Source organism: Leopardus geoffroyi, chromosome B2 (genome assembly GCF_018350155.1).
Source record: "Leopardus geoffroyi isolate Oge1 chromosome B2, O.geoffroyi_Oge1_pat1.0, whole genome shotgun sequence".
In the NCBI taxonomy this organism is placed as follows: Eukaryota; Metazoa; Chordata; class Mammalia; order Carnivora; family Felidae; genus Leopardus; species Leopardus geoffroyi.
Genome location: NC_059332.1, coordinates 130,579,601 through 130,603,201, shown reverse-complemented (window position 1 = coordinate 130,603,201; position 23,601 = coordinate 130,579,601). Strand labels below are relative to the sequence as shown.

General features: G+C 38.0%; 1 protein-coding gene across 9 annotated transcripts in view; it reads right to left on the bottom strand.

Moving 5' to 3' along the window:
- Positions 1–23,601, bottom strand: part of UTRN (utrophin) — a 519,130-nt gene that overhangs the window by 140,259 nt on the left and 355,270 nt on the right. For all 9 annotated transcript variants that reach the window (XM_045499918.1, XM_045499921.1, XM_045499919.1 and 6 more), the window contains 2 exons: positions 12,848–13,020; positions 362–518 (listed from right to left, as the gene is read on the bottom strand). In XM_045499918.1, the coding sequence (XP_045355874.1) occupies positions 362–518; positions 12,848–13,020 (330 nt within the window). The remainder of the gene's footprint in view (positions 1–361; positions 519–12,847; positions 13,021–23,601) is intronic.

Below are 23,601 nucleotides of genomic sequence, written 5' to 3'. Positions count from 1 at the left end.
ATTGCATGTAAGGAGAAAAAAATATGTATATATAACAAAGCAAGCTGATGTGTAATATATGAGAAAGTGGGAATGAAGCAATATTAAATAAATAAAAGGAAAGTTAATAAGGCAAAGAATTTAAATAATACAAGGATCTAAGAATTAATGTGTCAGGTGATAACACTTCAGCATATCTGCTTCTCAGAAGATGCATCCAACTTAAATTAAATGCCTAAATACTGACAATTAGAAATGGGGTGTGGGAGTGAAATTCAGTGGTAATTGTTTCAACTCAGATATTTATATAGAATTTTGAGTGTCTACTTTGCCAAAATCAAAATGTATCAAAAAAGGTCCCCACCATATACGGTCAACTTACTTTACAGTGATCATACTGGAGCTGTAAGGCTGGAACATCCCCTCCAATCGGCATTTGCTTTTGAAGCTCTTCGTCTTTAATATTCAGCCATTTGATCAATTCTTCTAAAGAGGTCAGCAACCTGTTCCATTTCTCAGCACTGGCCTCCAAGTGGGCCCTGTTGAGAGATAGTACTGACCACATTTAGAAGTTGGAATTGCATTTAAAAATCATACATCTTCCCTTAGACTAATAATCTTGAATGACGAACTAATGTTCACGTCCAATAAAAAGGCTGACTCTTAGTAAAAAAACAACAAAAAAACCCTAAACAAGTTATTTTGAAGAAGCTAGAATATCCAGATATATTGGTAATACCTATCAAAATTGTAAATGGATAACTACACACCACAAAGGCATAAATATGAGGTTTTCAAGAATTTCCATGATATAAAATTATGAAAGCAAGTTTCAGTAGCTTATGTATAGTATACATGCACACTGAACTAAAATTTTCTTCTCCTTTCATCCATCTATGTGAAGAAAGTGATAGAGAGGAAAAGAGAGCAACTATATGCATATAAAATGTTTAGAAAGATACATACTAGATGAGCTTACATCTGAGAACACAGTAAACACGTAATTTTTATATATTTATGTACTAATTGAGTATGTACAACAGGCCCATATTATTTTTCTTTCTAAAAGAGCTAATTAAGTTTTTAGGAAAGGAAATTACTAAAGCCTTAACATTCCTTAAAACCAAATAAATTACTGAAAGTAGAACATCACCAGCATTTACCTCCAAAAGCTGGAAAACAACCAGTCATTGCTTGCATAGAACACTATTTGGCTCAAGGCTGACTGGTGTCCAGTGACAAATGTCTGTTGTGAACAGAAAATAATCGGGCAGAAATTGTTGATTGCAGTACTGTGTCCCCTGGTTTAAAGGTGAGGTCTTTGTTTCAATAACAATTTCGGGGTTTAGGACAGAAAAGGACCCTCAGATTCTTAAATTATGAACTTTATAATCAGGAAACCATGTGTCTGAGATACGTTTTTGTGTGATTCAGATTCCAATAAAAGTAAAAGCCCTTGAGAACAAAAATACAAATAAAAGCACAAATTTGGGGCCTTGAAGAAAGCCCACTTACTCAGCCTCAATCCTACACTTCATGTGTTAGACTTGAAAAGAGGGATCAGTCAGAAACAACCCCAGGGACTCAGCCCTGCACCACACCAGTGGGCGGATAGTGAATGTGGATGTAAGTGTTCAACTGTGTGAAATGCAATTACCTTGACCTTTCAGACTGAGAGGTGAGGGCTGATGGAAATAGACCTCAGCCTTGTTACGCAATAAAGGTCACCCACTTGGGGCAACTTCAGGTGCAAGAAACTTCTGCTGATCAGGTTTCATATCCTCTCATTTAGCTGTCACCTTGACAGTAGCATTATGATCCCCACTTCTACAAAACTGCTCCTTCCCTGAGTGATATGAGACCAACCAACCAAATATGGCCTCTACTGTCCCTCAGCTCTATCAGTAATTTCCTTTCTGGACATCTGATTTACTAGAGCTTCTGTCCCAAAGCTGATAACTCTTCTATAGTTAATTTAAACAAGTATTTCCCCATTGGTCACATTAGGTGGTACTCCAGTGGTGAATATTCAACAACATCCTAAGTCTTTGTTTAAAAGTTCATAATGTTTTCAGAAGAACAACTATCTGATCTCTAGTTCATCTCTTGTTCATAAAATAATGGCCATGCTCTATCTGCCAATATTCTTGGCTAAAAGAAAAAAAATGGAGTTCCATAGATCTCTAAAATACCATGAACCAACATTCAGTCACATACAAAAGGCCAACTGTCCTGCCATCTATTTATAGTTCCATTGTCAGCTAGCTAATAATATAAAGCAAACTATTCAAACCTTAAAATTCTATATCTTATTCAAAAGAGCTAGGTATGAAATAATAAAAAAATGATTTGTAAATGACAGAAAGAAGTTTGAGGTATTTTATAATTCTTTGAGAACCGTATGATTAAAAGGTTCATGTTATTCTCTTGCATTTATAATCTCTTCTATTCATTCTACAGGTGGCATGATTGACCTCACTTTACAAAATTTTGCTTTAATGAGATCCTGATTCTGCTTGAGTGCCAGCTCTCCTGTGTTCATATTGATTAATTTTAGGCCAAATATGTAATTACCTATCCCTGATAAACAGTAATTTTACTTGTCACAGAGCAGAACTAAATAACTTCAATCATATTAACTGAAAACTCTGCCACTTATGGATCATTTTGCCATAAATATATTTGACTGAGGTGTTGCAATTTCTGTCTAGTATTTTTAAATGCAAAAAAAAAAATGACAGCTAGAAATCAGAGGCCTTTAGTCAATCAAGATGTGTTTCAGTGTCTCTGTGTGCAAAACACTTAAGCACATAGCCTGACCTCTTATTTTAGATAATTTGATCCTGCTTCTTCAATGTCTGCAGTTTAACTCTTTAATCAATAACTAAATCGACATTACATTCCTTTGAAATCCAGTTACATACACGCATTGTATTGAAGAGCATGCAAATGACTTTTTTCCAATGCAATTAACTCTTTTGACCGCACAAAATAATGAAATTGATCATTGAAATCTATTGCATCTAGCACCTAAAGGACTCTTCATAAAGATGAAGGCAATGTTTTTTAAAGAGAGATACTGAAGTGACTTTGAAATAGATGAGAATACATTGGTGTATGTATTTCTCTGCATCTTCCTTCTTCCATCATAAAAAGCAAGCTGATTTGGCAGAAACCTTGCCTGGAAAATCTGTTCTGGTTATTCTCCAATAGATTATAACTATGTGTTCAGTGGATTACTACCATATGCCCAAATAAATGCATGCTTCCGTAGTAGCCTTCAGTGTTCTAGTTCCAATTTAATTCTTTCATCTTTCAAGATGAAAGCCTTTTCTTGGGCACTGGATTGAATGTTTTGCAAGTAGAAACCTTAAATTTGTTTTTGGTATACTTGTCCTTTCTCATTTTAACTCTAAAAATTTTAAAGCTTCCCCTTTCCCCACAACTATAGATGACCAGTCATCAATCATATATTCATAACCTTAAAACATTTCTTTTTCTTTTTCTTTTTCTAAGTAGGCTCCACGCCCAGCATGGAGCCCAATGCAGGGCTTGAGCTCATGACCCTGATATCAAGACCTGAGCTTAGATCAAGAGCTGGACACTTAACTGACTGAGCCATGCAGGCACCCCGAACCATTTCTTTACCTAGCACATATCTGTGGGTACTCACATTCTGGATAACTGACTTGTTATCCTAATTTTCACCTGCTTCAGTTCATTCTTTGGGTACTTCACATGATCAAAACAAGATATACTTTCATTGAATGGATTAGCAACCTGTATATAGAACATGCTTTACATAAGTTAGCTCCTTTTAGATTGAATCATTTATTTCACAACTCTATCAATGTTTTTAAGTCACCAGCTGTTTTTAAAAATATATAATGCAAAAAACTTCTTAGACGGTAAGGAGCCATTAAAATGGTACCTAATTATTCAAATATGGTAGAAAAGGAATTATGGAAGAAACGTGAATTAATATCTATTTTAAATCACAAAAGCCTTTACTTTCCAATATTTCTTTAAAGAAGTTTTTATTCCTTCTCCCAATGTAGAGATATGAAAAAGAGAGCAAACAGTGGGAGTAAGCAGTGGCATTTATAAAAATAAAATACAGCTTTCCACTTATTCACTACAAACATCCATGGAGCACTCACTCTGGAATCAGGCACTGCCCTATTTCAGAAATAAGTCCTGGGGTCAAGTTGGAAGGAAGGCAGGTAAACCAAATATACTCTGATACAAGAAACCTAACAGCTCTCTGAAGGAACCACAGCTCAGGGAAGAAACTTGCTTGGAAAACCAAGGAGAGAGTTTGGGATCCAAACTAAAATCTAAACTCTTTCCACTGCATTGCTTTCATTATGGGCAGCATTTAAGAGGGCAGAAACTGTTTGGATGTATTTATAGGCAAGTGAAGATACATTTGCAAAGTAGGTCCACCAAAGAATACAATGCCCCAAATTAATATGAGCAAATACATACTGTCTCCTATTGTGCAAGGAATGCACAGAATTAAATGTTCAATTTGGCATGTTTACAACAAATGAAATTTATTTTTCATCTACAGTGAAACCCATAGATTATAAATCGAGTTATAATGAATGAAAATACCTTTACTAGTGCAAGAATAACCAGTTACATTAAAAAGGAGTTATTCTTGTTCCCAGAAAGGGAGTTAAGACAACTAGGAAAGAAAGGAATTCAGTCTGTGCTGAAAAGAACACCAAAGCTGTGCTTCCAATACATACCAATAATACGTAGCTACTTCCATTTAAACTGACGTTAATTAAAATAAATAAAATTTGAAATTCACAGTATCTGTTGCACTAGCCACATTCAAGCACGCAATACGCCCACATGTGGCTAGTGGCTACCACACTGAATAGTACAGATACAGAACATTTCTACCTTTGCAGAAAGTTCTATCAGAAAGTGTTGAACCAGAGGGGAAAAAAGAAAGAAAAGAGGAACAGAATCTTCCTCTATTCAACTTAAGAAAAGGAAGTTTTAGTAGTTTTACAATATAGTTAGTAAAATCAATTGGGTAAGGCTAAAAGTGGTGTCAGTGACATTGTAAAATGTGATAACATTAGATGTAATCATGATGTTAAAGGTTAATCTTCTCTAAGGGCTCTTAAAAGGGTGCCCTGAATTTTTAAGAGGCTCATAAAAGAAAGGAAAGATAGAATTTTATCTTTGAACTCTGTTTTCATTAGATTTGACAATTTCACTGGCCTTTGAAACCATATGTTAATAAGAATCTATATTTAACATCATTAAGCTGATAAGTGGATATTTAATTAACATAATCCCAAATTAAATAAATTTAACATAAAAACTTAAGCCATGTCATTCATATTACTGAATTTATTTCCAGTTCACATTTTCCCCAGGAGTGAAAAATACTGTCAAATTTCCTAACAGTCTATCTTTTAGCTGAAGTTTCAAATCATTAGCTATTGTCTCTTCTATCAATCTAAGTGAAATATATATTTGTATGTGTTGTTTTTAGATTGCAAAAAATATTTTGTACACTGGACTTCAGTATTTAAAAGTATAATCAAGAGGTGTCTGGGTGGCTCAGTTGGTTAAGCATCCGACCCTTGATTTCAGCTCAGATCATGATCTCAGGGTCGTGAGACTGAGTCCTACCTCAGGCTCCACGCTGGGGGTGCAGCCTGCTTAGGATTCTCTCTCCATCTCTCTCTGCCCCTCCCCAACATGCATGCACATCCGTGCTTACTCTCTCTCTCTCTCTCTCTCTCTCTCTCAAAAAAAAAAGTCTACTCAAAGTTATCAAAAAGACTGCAAAACAGTATTAACCCAAGGTAGTGAGCCACATATTATTACATAGTTTCGATGACCACACCATAGTCAAAGGAGGTAATGCCTGTAAAGCACTTATGATAGGTCTAGCACATGAATATTCAATAAATATTAGCTGTTATAATCTTGGGCAGACATTCTCTTTCTAAAAATGATGATAAATTAGAGTAAATGTTCCCTGCCATGACAACATCAACTTTAGCACAATTAAGGCACAATTTGAGATACTGAATGCACAGAAAGGACATATATCAGATGGCCTCATTCTTAGAAAAGAATGAAAGAAGGTCACATGCAGAGGGAGAGGTTTGTGGAGCTAACAAGGAACCAAAATCTTTACAAAATAGGGATGGTGGTAAATATGACAGAAAATCATTCAGAATCACAATGCCAATTGTAAGAAGACAGAGTCAAATTATAGTAGAAGAAATGTCATTTTTTACTTTCTCATACAACACTAGGAAACCCAGAATCAAGAATGGGGGATAGAGAGAGTGTGGTCATCAGAGTGTCAGAGATTTAAAAGGAGAAAACAAGAAATTCAGGGGGAAGAAGAAACACCTGATATTATTGAAATGGCTTATGATGGAATTCAAGCGGAGTAGAAGGGGTTGATGGAGTCTGAAAAGAAGAAGGGTTTAAGCAACTAAAGATCAGGAGTTTAGGCAGTTTTGAAAGAACACAGAAAAAAGCTAAGGGTTTCACAACTGGAAATTATTAAAGGATATGCATTTTAACCAATCTAGTTGGAATACAGTAGATGAATTACATAAACAAGATAAAAATACAAAGTTAGGTAAAAATCTATAGATGGTCCTGGTATATAATAAGCTGGTGAAAGATACCCTCCTCACTAGGGCCATAATTTTAATTTGAAGGACAGCTGATTTACCAATGATGTTGTAAATGATTCCTATTTGATACAACAGAGGCCTCTCTAATTAACATGGCAAGACCAGTGGCATTCTGTTGCACATCGCCAGGTGGAATATAGTAAAATAAAATGTGTGCTCTGGAGAATGGTCTGTCCTTGGTCTCCTGCAGATCAATCATCTCAGGGATGCCAAGATAACACAGGACATCAACTGAGTCCCAGGTATGGCCAGGTCTGTGAGACTTAGAAATAGGGACAAAGGCTTTTATAGACAAAGTAAGAAGAAACTTGGAAGTCAAAATAGAAAAAATATCATCAATATGGGTATTGACCCCCAGGATGATAGCTGAGAAAGAGATGAAGAATAAAAGGGAAGTCAGATGCTCAAATCAATGAGGAAAGTAGAGGAGTGTCTTACAGTTCCGGAGGAAGCAGGAATAAGATGGAAGAGGGTAGAATAATAGATGTATTCACTTCTGAGGAGAAGCTGTTGAGATGGAGTGGCAATGCCTAAAATATAACAAGGGGGTGTCAACTTCTTTCTTATCCCTGGGTGTCAGGGCTCCTGTTCAGCCCGTGTGTCTGCACGTGCCATACTGGAAGTTTCCAGCTGGCATTCTGGCTGTTTGGTGTCTCCAGCAGTTATTAAAGATTCAGAATATTCCCACCAGCTGCCAGGTGAGGAAAATGGGAAAATTACCCTCTATCAAAGAGAGTTTTAAGTGAAGTGGGCAATTGAGGGGAAAGCCAACCTTGAAGTATATGGAAAAGTGGTAGAAGAGTTTATAGAAATATTAAAAATACAACAGAATTTGTTCACAAGAGAAGCCAGTGTAAGGGTAGGCTGTGATTGAAAGGATCGGGAGGGAAGAATAAAGGAGCAGAAATTCACAGTGTGACCCACAGGTATCACCTTCAATAAGGACTTGAAAGAGGCAGGTGGCTGGGATATAGGTCACCTCTCCATATTTGTTAAGGAGAACACTTTCCCACCCAGCCCCACAGGAAGGCACTTTCTCATTGAGCACACTCGTGACCTCTTCTCTGACTCTTGACTCTCTCAGTCCCTGTACAGGTGCAGTGAGGAACCTTATTCACCAATCTGGGGAACAACTGGATGCTGAGCTCTGCCCACCCTTGCCTCTTGAGAACAGGACTGCAGACTGAGCTCCTCCCCACTCTTCCGCGTAGGGTTTCTCCCTTGGGCAGCCACCTTGTCTGGTGACCGCTGGTAATGCTGTCTCATTCTGGGGTTCAGCTAACAGGCTACCTCCACTGAGCCCTCTCTCTAAGGCCACCCCGTCCAACCTGGCCTCTGTATCAGCAATTAACAACACTGTTGTTCTCTCTCGGACATATTTTTGTTTCTTATTTGTTCAGAATCCAGCCAGGACAGACGTATACCATTTGTTGGGGACCTTCTCAGAAATTCCCAATATTAATGACTGAGAAAAAAAATAAAGTAGGGAGAATTTCTATTTTTTTTGAACTAATTAGTACCACACAGAATGGTAATCCATAAAAAAATAATAATAATAGTTAACCATTACTGAGTGCTTACTGTGTTCCACTGTTTAGGCACTTTACTTAGGCTAATTAAATGATATATTCATGATGAGCCTATAAGGAAAGTACTCTTGTTATCCCGATCTGACACACGAGGAAACACATATTGGCTAAGTAACCTGCCCACAGTGGCACAGCTGCTAAGTGGCAAAGCCAGTGACTGAATCGAGACAGGGTAGCTCCATGGTCTAACATGACTAAACGCTATCCTGCGCCATTTCTCTCTGACGTGTGCTTCCTGTATGAAGGTCTACTACGGAGTATAATAAACTTCTATCTTTTTAAAGAAACTGTTTTATCTTTCTTTTAATTAAGATATAATTAACATATAACACTATATTCCTTTCAGGTGCACGACACAATGATTCAATAAAGGTACATATTGCCAAATGATTACCACAGTACGTCCAGTTGACATTCATCACCACATATAGCTACAGATTTATATATACTTATATGAAGAAATATACATCTTTTGTAAATACCCAAGTAATAATGAATGTGAATATAATTTCTTTTGCCTATTTTTCAAAGTTAAAAATGAAGACTGTATCACTTACTTCTTTAGTGAAGCATATCTGGTCCACATGAAAGCACAGACTAGCGAATACAGGTGTAGATATAGTCCTTCAGTTATTATATATTTACAAAGCTGTTATGTAATAACATAGTTATAGCAGTGTGGTCTCTCTCCCCCTTCCCTTCACAGCAGAGCTGATTGAGAAAATGAGACTGTGCAGACTAGTTCTGTTTCCACTTCTCCACTTCCCATCCTGACCCTTTTGTCCTCTTGACATCGACTTTCACCTCAATGGAAACTCTGTCCCAGCAAAGAATCACCAAAGCTCCTCTCATTCCACCTGCCTCTGCAGCCCTGATCTCCCTCCACTCCCTCAGCTGTCAGCACCCCTAACCATGCCCTTCCCTTCAAAACCCCTCCTCCCTTGGCTCTTGACAACACTCCTGATTCTCCTCTCCTCAAGGCCACCCACTTCTCAGGATCCTTTGCTGGCTTTCCTTTCCTTCACCTATCTCTTATATTTAATGGTTTTCTGGGATTCTTTGCTGTGCCACCTCCTAACTTTTCACCCTCTTGCCTGCTCGCAATGCTTATATGCCTCCTCTATCTGGATGCTCCCCATCTCACCATTTCTTTATTTTGCTTATAGCTCTCTTTTGAAGAGATGGCCATCCAATGGTGATTTGTTTCTGGATGTCTCACTAGTCCTTCAACAACATGAACCGAGTACCTATTCAGTCTCCCTTCCCTGTCCTGGATACTGAACAGGTCTGTTAGCGGCTCTCCTTGTCTTCAGAACTACACTAATCTAATAAAGCATCCTCCACAGACATGTGGGAGGGATCTTTCCAAACCTCACATCTCATCATGTCACCTAAAGGTTTTCAAATTCCACTACCAGAGGAATGAGCACGGTGCACACAGCTGTTTCACGCATGTGTCTCACTTCTCTCTCCATCTGTTTCTTCTGGCCACAGTCTTTCCCCTTCACACCAACAGCAAATTCTAGTCTTAGCCAGACTGAACGCCTTACTGCTCCATGAAAACAGTGTTATGTCAAGCCTCCCACTTGTCCTTCGCCAGGACTGACTCCTTCCATCCAGGGAATAACTATACACCTTTCAAGGCTCAGTTTAATAACTGCCTCTGTTATGAAGCCTCTGAAGTAAAAGTTAACCATTCCCTTCACTGAACCCACCTTAACCTGGACAGACCTGGAAGTCCCTTAGGACTCATATCTTATTTGTGATTTGCAACGCCTTAAACACAGAAGCTTATTCTTATTAAATACTTGAAAAGAAAAGACCTGAATCCCCAGAGGTGGATAATGTGGCTAAAAGTTATTTTAATTCATTATTATATTAATAACACACTTTACTGGAATATATGATCTATCTTGATGCAGAAGTCCACTTGCAAAAGCTTACTCTCCTATCTTCTAAAAATAACATTATTTATTAGATTTATTTAATATTCCAACAGTAGTTTAAGAGCTCTTTCTTTCCCAGTTAGAAAAAAATGTGATTTGATAGGCTTAGGAATAGCATCTATCAAAGGCCAAAGAATTTTTTTGTCTGTAGCTTTCCATTTGTTTATGATGTAGGCCTTCATCCTGTGTTTTTTTAAATTTTTAAGTAAGTTATTTATTTACTTACTTATTTATTTAGAAGGGAGGAGGGGCAGAAAGAGAGGGGAAGAGAGAGAGAATCCCAAGTAGGCTCAGTACTGTTTGCACAGCCCAACACAGGGTTTAAACTCACAGACCATGAGATCATGACCTAAGCCAAAACCAAGAGTCAGATGCTTAGCCAACTGAACCACCCAGGTGTCCCTTAAATGTTCCTTCCTAAGGAACCCATCTGCCAAATTCTCAAAATTCCAGCACCACGTGGACAGTCTTCACCAGGACCAGCCCTGTGGCTTTTCACTTGTTAGACTAGATGTTGGTTTTGCTAGAACCTCAGTGAATGTTTTTCATGAGAGTTAACATTTTAAATCATTTTTTAAAATTTTTATTTACAGGGAACATAAAGTTGCAACCCAATGGAATCTGGACAGTAGAAAACTCAATCTTAAATACACTTAAGTATATTCTGTCACTATACAATATTCCCAAATTTTCCTCTCTTATTGAAAAAAAGTAGTTGGCAGATGCTGACATAATCTCCAAGAGGACCTTTACACACAGGCTGCCATGGTCATGCTAAACTACCCCCTTCTGTAAGAATAAAAAGAAGTGTGAATCTCCCTCTATGAGACCCAGAAGAGTAACAACCTTTCAGGATATCTCTTTAGAAAAAAAAAATTTTTTAAGCTTATTCACAACAAATCATCACTAAAGATTTCTACTCTCTATGAACTTGTTCTATGAAATCAGAAACCAGATGAAGCAGAGCCACTGAGCCCCTTTATATAAGTAAAAATCAACTAGATGCTACATTAGACGGGCTTTACCTAGGTTAAGGAACTATCAGAATATCCCATTCAATCTTCAGAGCAATCATGTGGATTAAATATTTATATTTTGATTTTGTAAATGAGAAAACTAAAGATCAGAGAAATGGAGCAACTTGTCTAAGATCAGTAAGTAAATTGCAAAATCAGAGAGTCAAACTTAAGATCATTTTGTTTAAGGATGTACATTTTTCAAAACATCATACAGTTTCTGAACCTTAAAAGAAACTGACCCAAATGCAAAACCTAGGTCTTTCTACCAAAATTCCTCTTTTGGATCTTTGCTCAGCAGCATGTTCTCAGTCAGTTTCCTCTAATCTCATATCCAGTTGGGTACTGTTCACCATCCATTAAATGTAATTCCAGACTCCCAACAGCATTAATAATTGCCACACTACATATTTTCTCAGGGTCCTTTCCTCGTCGGCATCCTAGTCTTCAAATTCATCCTTATTTTACTCTCTACAAAGGCAGACACGAATCATTAGTTTTCTACTTCAGTGTCCATGAGCTATATTTAATTTCTATAAATACATTTTCTAATTGGACATACAACTAGCATAATGAAGCAAAACATTCATGGCCAAGAGTCATAAAGATCTGGATTCAAATCCTAGCTTGGATCAACTGATGAATGGATAAAGAAGTTGTGGTTTATATATACAATGGAATACTACTTGGCAATGAGAAAGAATGAAATATGGCCTTTTGTAGCAATGTGGATGGAACTGGAGAGTGTTATGCTAAGTGAAATAAGTCATACAGAGAAAGACAGATACCATATTTTTCACTCTTATGTGGATCCTGAGAAACTTAACAGAAGACCATGAGTGGGGGGAAGGGGAAAATAAAAAGTTAGAGAGGGAGGGAGGCAAACCATAAGAGACTCTTAAAAACTGACAATAAACTGAGGGTTGATGGAGGGTGGGAGGGAGGGGAAAGTGGGTGATGGGCATGGAGGAGAGCACCTGTTGGGATGAGCACTGGGTGTTGTATGGAAACCAATTTGACAATAAATTTCATGTTAAAAAAAAATCCTGGCTTGGAACTTGTTAGCTCAAAAACTTCTCAAGTTCCATATATTCATTAAGCCTCTGTTTCTTCATGTAAGAAAGAATTTTACTATTCACCTACTGGGATATTTTGAGTACTAAACAATGTTTATGAAGATGCTAACATAGTACTTGGTCAAGGTAAACACTCAATAACAAGCAAGTATTGGTAACATTATTCCTATTAGTATAATTAAATTTAAAATATGATGTGCAAATTTGTGAATAGTGAAGAACAGTTAGCAGAGGGCCCTGGATATAAATGTAGCTAAAACTGTAACTTAAAAAAAAAAACAAAACTTTTTGCATTTATATCTTTTTTTCTATTTTTTTCCAAGATTTTATTTTTAAGTAATCTCTATACCCAACATGGGGCTCAAACTTACAACCCTGAGATCAAGAGTCTTGTGTTCTATCGACTGAGCCAGCCAGGTGCCCCTGCATTTAGATCTTAAACTACTTCTGAGAAAATAGCATGGTGGTAGGGCTTCCTGTTCATTCTCTGATAGACTAAAATCATAAAAATCTCCCTCCCCCATCATTTTTTATTTTGATATTGACTATTCTGACCTGATGCTGGCAGATTTTGCTTTCAAGTCATTCCATCTTTGGTTCATATCATCTAGTCGATGTTGAAGCATTGTAGCCTCTTCAGAATTTCCCAAAGCTTTTACCATCTTCTGCCTGTTTCCATCAATGCTTTTAAATATGTCATTATGTGCATCAATTTCTGCCTGGATGTCCTAAAGAGAAAAGAGCAAAGAGATAATGCAAATGTTAGGTATTAGCGTCAACAGTCCCTTAGGGTTGCTATACAGAACTTTATTTTTTTATATTCAGCAGATGAGTTATTTTAAGCAAAAGTTAAATTCACTTTAAATGATAACAAATTCAAGTGTTTCCACAATTCTTACACTGAAAACAATAGCCTTTAAATCTTCAATATATTGATCTCCCCAGTTCTTAAAAACACAATGTATTATAATCTAAATTTCATGTACCAGTTTGTTAGATGTTGGTATTTCAGATTCATAAGAAATTTTTGAAATTTTATATAATTATTATCACCAAGTCACTGAACACTACCTAATACCCAGATTCTCTTTCCCCTTTATACACAGGCAAAAATGCCCTCAAAATATGATGTTTTACATAGATATTACATAATTTCACTATTTTTCTCTCATTTAGACAAACTTAATAGTTTGTCCTTCCAACTTAATAGTTTATTTCTAAAATTTTAAATGAATATTTTCATTAAAACGTTTATTCCCATTAAGAAATAAAAATGGCAAAATAGTATTTCTGTTAAACAGAAAATTATTTTTCTAAGTTTCAGTATAAAGTAAATAAGAATGATTATAAATTAGTAATAAAAACTGGTTCAGACTTTGAAAAAGCATTTTCACAATCTGTATAAAAAGCCTTAAAATTGTTGAAATTACCTATCCTAGGAAGATTTATGTATAAACACATTTACTACGCTAATTATTTTTAAAGTAAAACAGTGGAAGCTATCATAATACATTAATGGTATATAATATTAAGTTTAAAAATACAGGACACAAAACTATATATTATGATGTTAATTTAATTTTAAAAGTAGGTGTTTAAATTAGCATATGCTTTTGTACATCATTGCACACACATACATCAAAAAACTGTAAGAAACATCAAAATAGTATAATCTCTGTACAAGAAACTTAAATGTGATTTTGGTTTTTTCTTTACACTTCTGAGTTTCCATTTTTTTTTTTTTTACAAAAACAGGGTTTCTTTTGGTAATTAGATAAATATAATAAATTTAAAATTTAAAATACACAGTGTAAGATCACCTGGGTGGTACAGTCAGTTAAGCGTCCAACTCTTGATTTCAGCCCAGGTCATGATCTCACAGTTTGTGGGATCGAGCCCCACAACAGGTTCTGTACTGATAGCACAGAACCTGCTTGAGATTCTCTCTCCCCACGCTCCCTGCCCCTCCCCCACTCACACGTGCATGCCTTCTCTCAGAATAAATAAATAAACATTAAAAAATAAATACACAGGTCTTTATCAATTTTTAATTCTCTCCACTATAAAGCTGTCAACACAATTATCTGTATTCATTTGGCAATTATCTTTTCTTCCTGAATAAAATGAAAGCAAGCTAGTTGTACCTAACTCTAGTGTGACAGCCACTCCCATCCAACGAATGAGTGTGGACTTAAAAACGGAAAAACAAGAACCTGAGGGGCCATGAAGGTGTCCAGTGAGTCTCCATGGCATTAGCTGGTAATGACTATTAAGGCAACTTACTACAGCAATTAAAAAATTATTTCAGGTCATGAATCTGAATTAGTAAAAGGAGAATAAATTCTTAAATTCCATAGTTTTATTACCTTTCTCATCTTCAGTTTTCCTTTATAGGCCTCACTCTTAAGTTTTCCAATTCCAAATGAATATGATGAAAAATTAAATAGAAATTCGTTGAATACTCAGAATGCTTTCACTAATTTAGAACTTACTCCTGATTAGCAATCCATCAAGAACCAACACTTAGAGGTCGGGATCTAAAAGATTGTTTTTTAAACATCTACAGATCTAGACTAACCAGAAGGACACGTGGAAAGGCCTTTTGCACCTCAGTACTCTAATAAGCATGGTAGGAAGTTATCATTTCTACATGAAGGGCAGAAATGATGTATTATAATTTCTGAGATTTGTGATGTCTAACATGACATTAATAGGGTCAGATATGAGGAGGGGGAGAGATGAACACAGAGTTTGATGGACAGCTTCTGCAAAACGTATGGTCCAAATTTGCAAGCCTGTTGGTCTCTGGGGTTATCTTACCCTAGTGACAAAGCCAAATCAGGTTCACCTGCAAAGTGTGATCTGGGTACGCCCAGAATTGGGGCTCACTACCAAACAAAAACTCTGACATTGTTGGCTCCTGGGCATTTCACTAGCACCTCTATTCCACAGAGTGCAGAGCAGACACCAACAGGGGACCAGGGGACGGAGCCAGATATGGATTCAAGGTGCTCAGGTTGGACAACATCATGCACGGAAAATGGCAATCCCATTATAATTTCAGTTTGCAATGCTTCAAAGAGAAATTCTCGGTGAAAAAAGTAAAAGGTAAGGCAAGTTCTATTGAAAGGTTCTTTGGTGTCAACTTCTGAACCTAGTCCTTATCCTTTAGGATGTAACTGTTTTACTTTTGTGTCCTGAAATGCATTTCAAGACATCGAAAGAGATATATTAAAAGATCATGCTCTATATATGCATGATAGCCATCTTTCTCAAGAAGCCAAACGACACAGTGAGCAAGGCATCCCTTTGCTCTCTATGGTCAAAGTGAATCTGGACTCAAATTTCCTGGATCAGTTCCTAAAAACTACTGTCAGTGGACTAGACCTATACACAAATCACAAGGAAAACCACAAGGAAACTTCAAACCACTACTTCCTAAAGTAGCCTGATATATTTGCTTCCTTTCATAGCCAAGAGAAGTAGGAAGACAGAAGTGCATTAAGATAAACATACAGTTTTATTAATTCTTTTAACTTTAAATTTTTTTAAACATTTATTTATTTTTGAGAGACAGAGAGAGGCAGAGCATGAGCAGGGGAGTGGGAGAGAGAGACACACACACACAGAATCTGAAGCAGGCTCCAGGCTCTGAGCTGTTTGTTAGCACAGAGCTCGACGCAGGGCTCGAACTTACAAACTGCAAGACCATGCCGTGAGCCAAAGTAGGACGCTCAACCGACTGAGCCACCCACGCGCCCCAAGTTTTTTTTTTTAAGTTTCACAAAAGTATTCAACAAAATCAGCAAATCTGCATACCAAGAACACAAAGCACCTTTGGCTCCTCGTATCCAACCAGGTGATGCCTTTACCAACCCAGCCACAAAGACAAATGGAGTAAAACAGAACTCCTTCACTGGCCAATGACTGCAGGTATTTTCATCAAGTCCTGGTTAAGAGCACTACCAGTCATCATATATTCATGTTGGAATGCAACTTTCAGTATGTGAAAAACCCTTCCACACCTGAGCCTCCACAAAAGTTAGGAAGAAAATCAACAACCAGAAAGCAAAGAAAATGAGCACACATTATTTTGTTTTACTGACATTTGGTGGTATATTTATCTGGCCAAATATATTAAAAGCTCCTAAAATCATAAAAATCACCTTACTATTTCTTCTGTATTCTTCGCAGTCTGTTACACAGCATTAGCCTAACTTAAAATAGACACAGCTAGATAGACAGACAAATGTATAAATGCATGAATGAAAGCATTAAGTTTACCTTAATTGACTGGCAGATTAGCTACTATAATACCAAGGAAACTCATATAATCAACAGTTGGAAGGGAGTGCAGTAATCATTTTGTTTAATCTCTTCATTTAAAATATTTAACATGGGAACTAAAATTATTTAGAGGCTTGTACTGCAAAGCCCTGCCTATTCATTCACTGGAAATTTAGAATTACCTGCAGTTAATGCATCATGTTCCTTCATAGATGATTGTGCAATGATGCACTGGCTTTAAAATCAAGATGCCAGCACGGGAGGCTGTTAGATCATGACCCTAATGTAGCACCAAATGCTAAAATAAATTGAAATTCCATGAAGGAGGTTTTACTCTCACTGCACAGCTGGGGGACTTGCCCTACTAATGCGTACCTCTGTCACCTACAAGCCATTCTGAACATTAAGCAGCACAAAATAGTTATTGATAATTAGTTATGGGAAGGTAATCCATGTAGAAGCACAAAGCAATGTTCTTCCAGGCATTTAACATAAGCTGGTCATGTGCACAGAGAGGCCAAAAGCAAAGTTTTCAAGCAGCTGAACTCACGTTTAAAAACAAGACAGAACAGATCTTTAAGGATTCCCTCGAAACATACTTTCTAACAACGTAAGCATAATGTACAAAGTTAGGAAACCAGGGGTTAGACTAAGATGACAACACAGGAAAACATCATCAAAAGCATAAGATGCACACACACTGTCAGCACAGCCTTCCAGAAGATGACAACAAAGTTCAGAGAGATTCACCAATTAGTTTCTTGTACGCAACACCCACTACCCAGGTCAAAATTAACCTCCTAAGTAAAGGAAAATATTTATTTAGTTGCTTATTTAATAACTGATATTTTCATACCAATTTTGCCCTTACCTGGACATTAATTATCTAACCCACAGAGATATTATATGCCAACACTTATCACTGTATGTCACATACATTTTACTTCTTTATAATGTTCTATAATCCAGTAGTGGCTATAACCATGTCAGCAAAACAGTTTCTTTAGATTTTAATAAACAACTGATTGAACCCTCTGATAGGAAACAGAGATTAAGAATATAGTGCCCCTAGGAAGTCTTCAACAACTGAACTGGTGCTAGAATAGATTCATCCTCTTCAGACCTTGTTGACATAATTTTGGTTTATTTTCATATGGCATATTTACCTAACCCTACATGGCCACAGCAATGTTTTCTCTGAAGGAGTCCTGACCCCTTTCCTGAAGGTGAAGGAGTGAGGTCAGCAACGATCTCCCTACCATATCCCAAGTCTCAGGCTAAATCAACAAGGTTAAGCATTAGGGGAAAAGAAATCCACTGTTCCTTTCAAAAACAAGACTGGAATTCAGAGACAGTTTGGGATTGATTAACAGGAACTCAGTGGGATTGTTGTTGCCACAGCTTTAGGATTTGAAATGAGGAATCATGACTTTTTTTTAACAAGTCAGATATCACCAAGAAATAATATAACAACCAAAAAATATCATCAAATTTACATACATGATACGTAAATATGCTTTGAGGCTTTTGTGAAGCTTCTGGGATAGTAATTGAAATTAATTATTCACTAATTATTATGATTAATTTCATTAAATTATTCAATGAATTATTTATAGACTACATTTGCTTTCAACAACAAATCTCATAGATTTTAATCACTCTATTAATAATTATGGAATCACATTTGACAGACAATAGAAAGTAGTATTGCCTGGTCTATAGCAGCATTTATAAAGAAATCAATGCCAGTAATGTTCTTATCCCATTATCTATGATTATAAATATGTTAGAACGGAGTAGGAAAAAAGCTGAATAACTTAGTGGAACAAGCCCACAATTAACTGCCCTTCCAAGAGAATTTGAACAAGTCACTTGCAACGATAAAGAATCAATAAACAATATACATTGTAAATTCAAACAGAGGAAACACTGCTATGAATCAAAATACCTTTCATAACCCAAAGGTGTTCCAAATCCTTGAATCTATACCAGGTTGTTACTGAAACATATTAAAGTCCTGGTGAATTAAAATACAGTGGCCTTCCTCCTGGAGTACACAGTTTTGGTTGACAATACGAACATAAGGTTCTTAGGAGCAGTTGTGAAATGATTCATGTGGCCAAAATCTGCCCCACCTTAATTCCCCAAGTCAGATGGTATAATCAAAACTGAACAGGTTTGAAAACTTAAAGATTATTGCATGTTAAATGTTTAAAACTATAATCCTGGAGCACCCAAGTCCTCACCTCCTGATCTGTCCTATGGCCCAGAAACCTCTCAATTTCTTCCCCCAAGACACATTTCCCTACATTAACTTCAAACCCATCTTTTAAGTCCCAGTTTAAATATAATTTCTCCAGAAAAGACTTCTCTGCCCCTGGAGTAGACTAGGCCTACCTGTTACTCTCATAGCTATCTCCATTTGCCGCATCACACACTGCAGTGAACACTTTCTGTGTTTAAGGTTTGATTTTCCTCCCACTAGGCCATAAGCTCAAGGAGGGCATGTCTAATCTATTCTCCACTCCATCCATGAACTCAGCCCAGTGCCTGGTACGTACCACACACTTAATAACTATTTACTAACTGTTGAACACATGACTAGACCTTGAAAGTGGAAGTTTGCTGTGTCTTCAAGAACACATTTGTTTTACAACTAAACATTGTGGTGGCGCCTGGGTGGCTCAGTCGGTAAGTGCCCGACTGCAGCTCAGGTCATGATCTCAGAGTTCATGGGTTCGAGCCTCGTGTTGGGCTCTGCGCTGACAGCTTGGAGCCTGCTTGGGGCTCCTCCTTCATCACTTGGTTAGATGACAAGGTCCTGCTTTCTGGCAGGCATATCCTGCCACAAGGTCATCCTCCCTTGGAAAGAAGTTCCAGTCTCAACCTCCTCTTAAGGACCACTATGGGGTACACATGGTTTCCATCGGCTGGGATCTCCTGATCCTTCGTGAGCTGTCACCTTGAGGGAACAATAGAGAATACCTCCTGCCTTCTGGATTCCCAGGGATGCTCCGCATTGCCTTTTCTGGTTCTAGGAGATTAGGAATGAGTACCAAGTGTAATCTGCCTGTCCTGCCTATGCTAGAAAATCAATCCTGGCATCACCCATTTTGGGACTAGATAACCATATTACAGAACTCAATCATGTGCCAAACACTTGTGTATGAACAGATACACAATATAAATCAAAAAACCACTGAATTTCTCTAAAATTCAAAAACATCAACCAGAATACCGCCTTTCAATTTCACAAACCAACTGCTGCCTTGAAATTACAGGGAAGGTCTGCAGTCATTTGGAAATTTCAATTATCTGATCAGTCTACAAGTTTTCGGATTAACCATCATTGAAAGACCCACCACATCGCATCTTTGGACCCTAGGGTTCTTAAAGCCTGAAAGGGCTTCAGGAGCATAGCAAAGTTACCTTTTTCCTATGACAACCTAAACCGCAGACTGAAGCATTTCAACTACTGACATGAGAAGCGTGGCATCACCACCAAGGAACATATCCTCTCAAGAAGCAGATCCCTAAAACCGAGAAGAAGACAGGACTGGGGGAATGGAGAGTAAAAGAACTATAGAAAGACTGTTATTCTTGTATCGTGTGGCTTTTGCATTACAGCAGTAGGCCTTGATCATTCCCTAAAAATGGCATCATTGCTTTCCGAGCTGGGGGAAGGTAGGTAGTTGTATTTGAGAGGTGTGAGGTAGTGGTACCTCTCCAAAACACCCGTTTTCCTGGCAACGAGTCAACACAGCACAGGCTATATATGAGACAGCTTTTGTGAAAATACACAAAGGATTTTTTTAAATACTTGACTTGGAGAAAAATATACTCACGCATGGCAACTTCCTACAAACGAAATATGGCAAAGAGATTAACTCTCACGTTGGTTTTCATAAAAGCGTTTAACCCAAAAATAAACATATCCGGAGAACTTCAGATTGTGAATGGCGGCAGGATTGTTTCTTTGAATTTGCCTTTGTCTCAAAAAGAAAAAAAAAATCCTAAATCAAGGCTTTGATAGGAATAAGCCAGCAGACTTCTTTCACTGTCAACTCAGCTACTAAAATAAGAATAAGAACTAGGCAGATAATAAGGTTTGGGAGTTAAAAGAGGAAATATACTAACATAACCAGAACTTGTAACCTTGCCAATAAAATGGCCAGAAGGCTAAGGCAGGTTCCTAACCTCTGGAATCTGACCTAGGCTTTTTAAGACTAATGGCAGCAATTACAATACAAAAGTCCAGCCATTGCCCACAATTACTGCCTCACAGGGGGGTCTAAGTAATGAATTATTCATGCAACATATGCCCTATACCTTTTTAGGAAGAAACAGAGAAATCTATACAAACCAAGCTAACAGACCTCTTTATGGTCATAAAGTTTGTCACCTGCTGTTACCAGCTGCCATAAAAAAGATACTCCCTCCCTCCTCTGCCCCTTTTAAATGGTGAGCAAGTTGACTGGGAACCATCCTTACTCTCAGGAATTTAGGTGCTTAACAACGTATTAAAGCAAGAGGTCAAAGTGCGTCCTGTGTTACAATCCTTAGTGCTACAGTCGGGGTGCAGGAGACATGGGGGCAGGGGGAGCATCCAACCAGAAGAAGCTAAATTCTTCTTTCTCCACACTCTTCCCATCACACTGTTTCTATCACCAGGAGGGAAGCAATGACTGCAATTGTTCTGGAAAAGCTTCTAAATTTTTCAAATGACGTGGTTTTATGCCATTTTCCTCTGGCAATTGTAGTTTTGTAAGAAAAAGCCCATTATTCCTTTAATGACTCGATACAGTCTTGCTTATATTTGTACTTATAAGGAACCGTAGGGGATTCGGGGTGAAAGACACTGAGCACATCTCTAACAACTGATAAATAATTGACTTAAGCACATAGTGAAATTACTTCACTTCTTTCTTTTTCTTTAAAGACTGGAAGTTGAAAGAAGATAAGTGCTTGGCATCCAAAGGCTAAGGAAGGGCAGGAGCCCATGAGCAGCACGTTGAGGTTCTCTGTTTTGTTTAACTATAAATGTAAGGTAGCTTTGGCAGGCTGGGCTCAATCCTAGAGTGTGCCAAGAACTTTCCTATGGAAAAAAGAGCTGAGTACAAAATTAATGATCCAAGCGTGAAAGCCCCACAGTGCATGCAAGAGCTCCCCATATAAAACAGACACTGGAGATAAAAAAGGGAAAGTTTAAGATCGGATGGGCCCTTGTCACTGGGAGGCATCTTCTCCCAACTCTCAGAACTGAATCTTCAGAAAGCAGGCTGGGAAAGGCAGTGCTCAGCCAACTGCAAGGAGAGAAACCTGAGGGGTATGGAAAACAGAACCCATGCCTGATGAAGTCAGACTTTGGCATGAAAACCCAGTGTTGTTGCTGGTTTTCTTTTTTTCTTTCCAAAATAACTTTCAATTAAATTACCAGTCGACTTGAGTACAAAGGACCTCTTCTGATGTGGAATTCTAAAATTGACAGGCATCGTGAGAAGCTCTCCTGACCAAAGGAAAGAATTGCTAATTTGCTCTTTAGTTGGAAAAACGTGTAAAAGAGGATATGTCAAATCAAATATGCCTTAGAAATTACATTAAATAATCAAAGAGTCAACAGAATATCTGTCATCTAAATGCAGAGTTTAAGAAAAAAAACAGACAAGGAAGAAAAAAAGCACATTCATGAAGTCCCCTTTCTGCATACCTTTTCAAATTTTGTCAGCAATTCCCGTAAACTGAAGTTCAAACCAATCATCGTCCAGTAGCCCTTGAAGCCTACATCTTTCCGGCAAACTTCCTTCAGACAACAGCTTTTAACTTCTAAAATCCGTATCTTTTCTGGCTATACTTTAAAATCCTTTGTAAAATCCTTTACAAGCCTTGCCTTTGAGCTATGGTCCATAAGCAGCAGCAGCCTGTGCCGGGACATTTTAGCCACCCCACCGTGGGTCCGTCTTTTCATGGACTTCGGAGTTCGCAAGGAATAGACCTGCCTCTATAATTTCTGGTAGCTGTGTTCCACGAGGCTGGCATGGTCTCCTTTTTCTCTGGGAAGCCCAGGATTCCCTTCTGCTCACCTCACTAATGACCTGCAGCCCACAACTGTTCTCTCCTGGGCCCCAAGCTTAGAGTTTGGTCTCAATTACACACAGCAAAAAAGAAGCTATATCCTGGAAACTTGCATGAGAGAAGGCAAAAAAAAAAAAAAAAAAAAAAAAAAAAAAGCCAAGTATTACCAACTTCCTCCATTCAGACTGGTTTCAGAAAGAAAAAGAAAAAAAAAATCCTGGGTAAAGAGCCAGTTTTCAAAGAGCATGACTTATGTAGAGTTCAAACAGCAAGGAGTGTACTCTTGTCTGAAGAAACACCCAAAGAGAGGACAAGAGGCCACCGGCTTGCACTCTCCCAGACACCGCAGCCTGCGTTGCTATGGCAACCACCAAGCTAGTTTCAGTCCATTTCCCTAGGTCAGGCTATGCCTAAGGGATGCTGTCAGTGCAACAGAACTAAGTTGTTTGAAAAGTTGTTCTATCTGTCCGAAGAAAAGTTCCAGCAGCAGATGGAAAGGCCCCCTTCTGCAGACTTTGCGGCAGGGGAGGGCAGCGTCCGAGGGCTTCCCCGCTCCCCTCACCGATCTGACAGCAGTGTGGTAATCCACTTCTCTTTCCAGCAGTTGTTTATTATTTTAATCAGCATCCTCCCTTCCACCACCCCTCACACAGTTTGAAGAGAAGCTCACTCCCACTTCCTGGAGGCCTCCCTTCCCCAAACTGCAGTGCAGTATCTCTCAAGTTGTCTCCGTCCAGAATAGATCGTGGGATCCATATTCCACTTTGGAACCCACCCATGAAAATAAAAGGGGGCGGGCGCAGGAAACCGACACAAACCACCAAACAAAATACGTGTGATCAGTTGTATTGTTTCTAAAAAGGTTTTAACAATAAAGTGATGGGGAAAATACTTTCAGAGGAGCGTTTATCTCACTGACACTACCAAAAGTCACTCAGGCTCTTTTCATG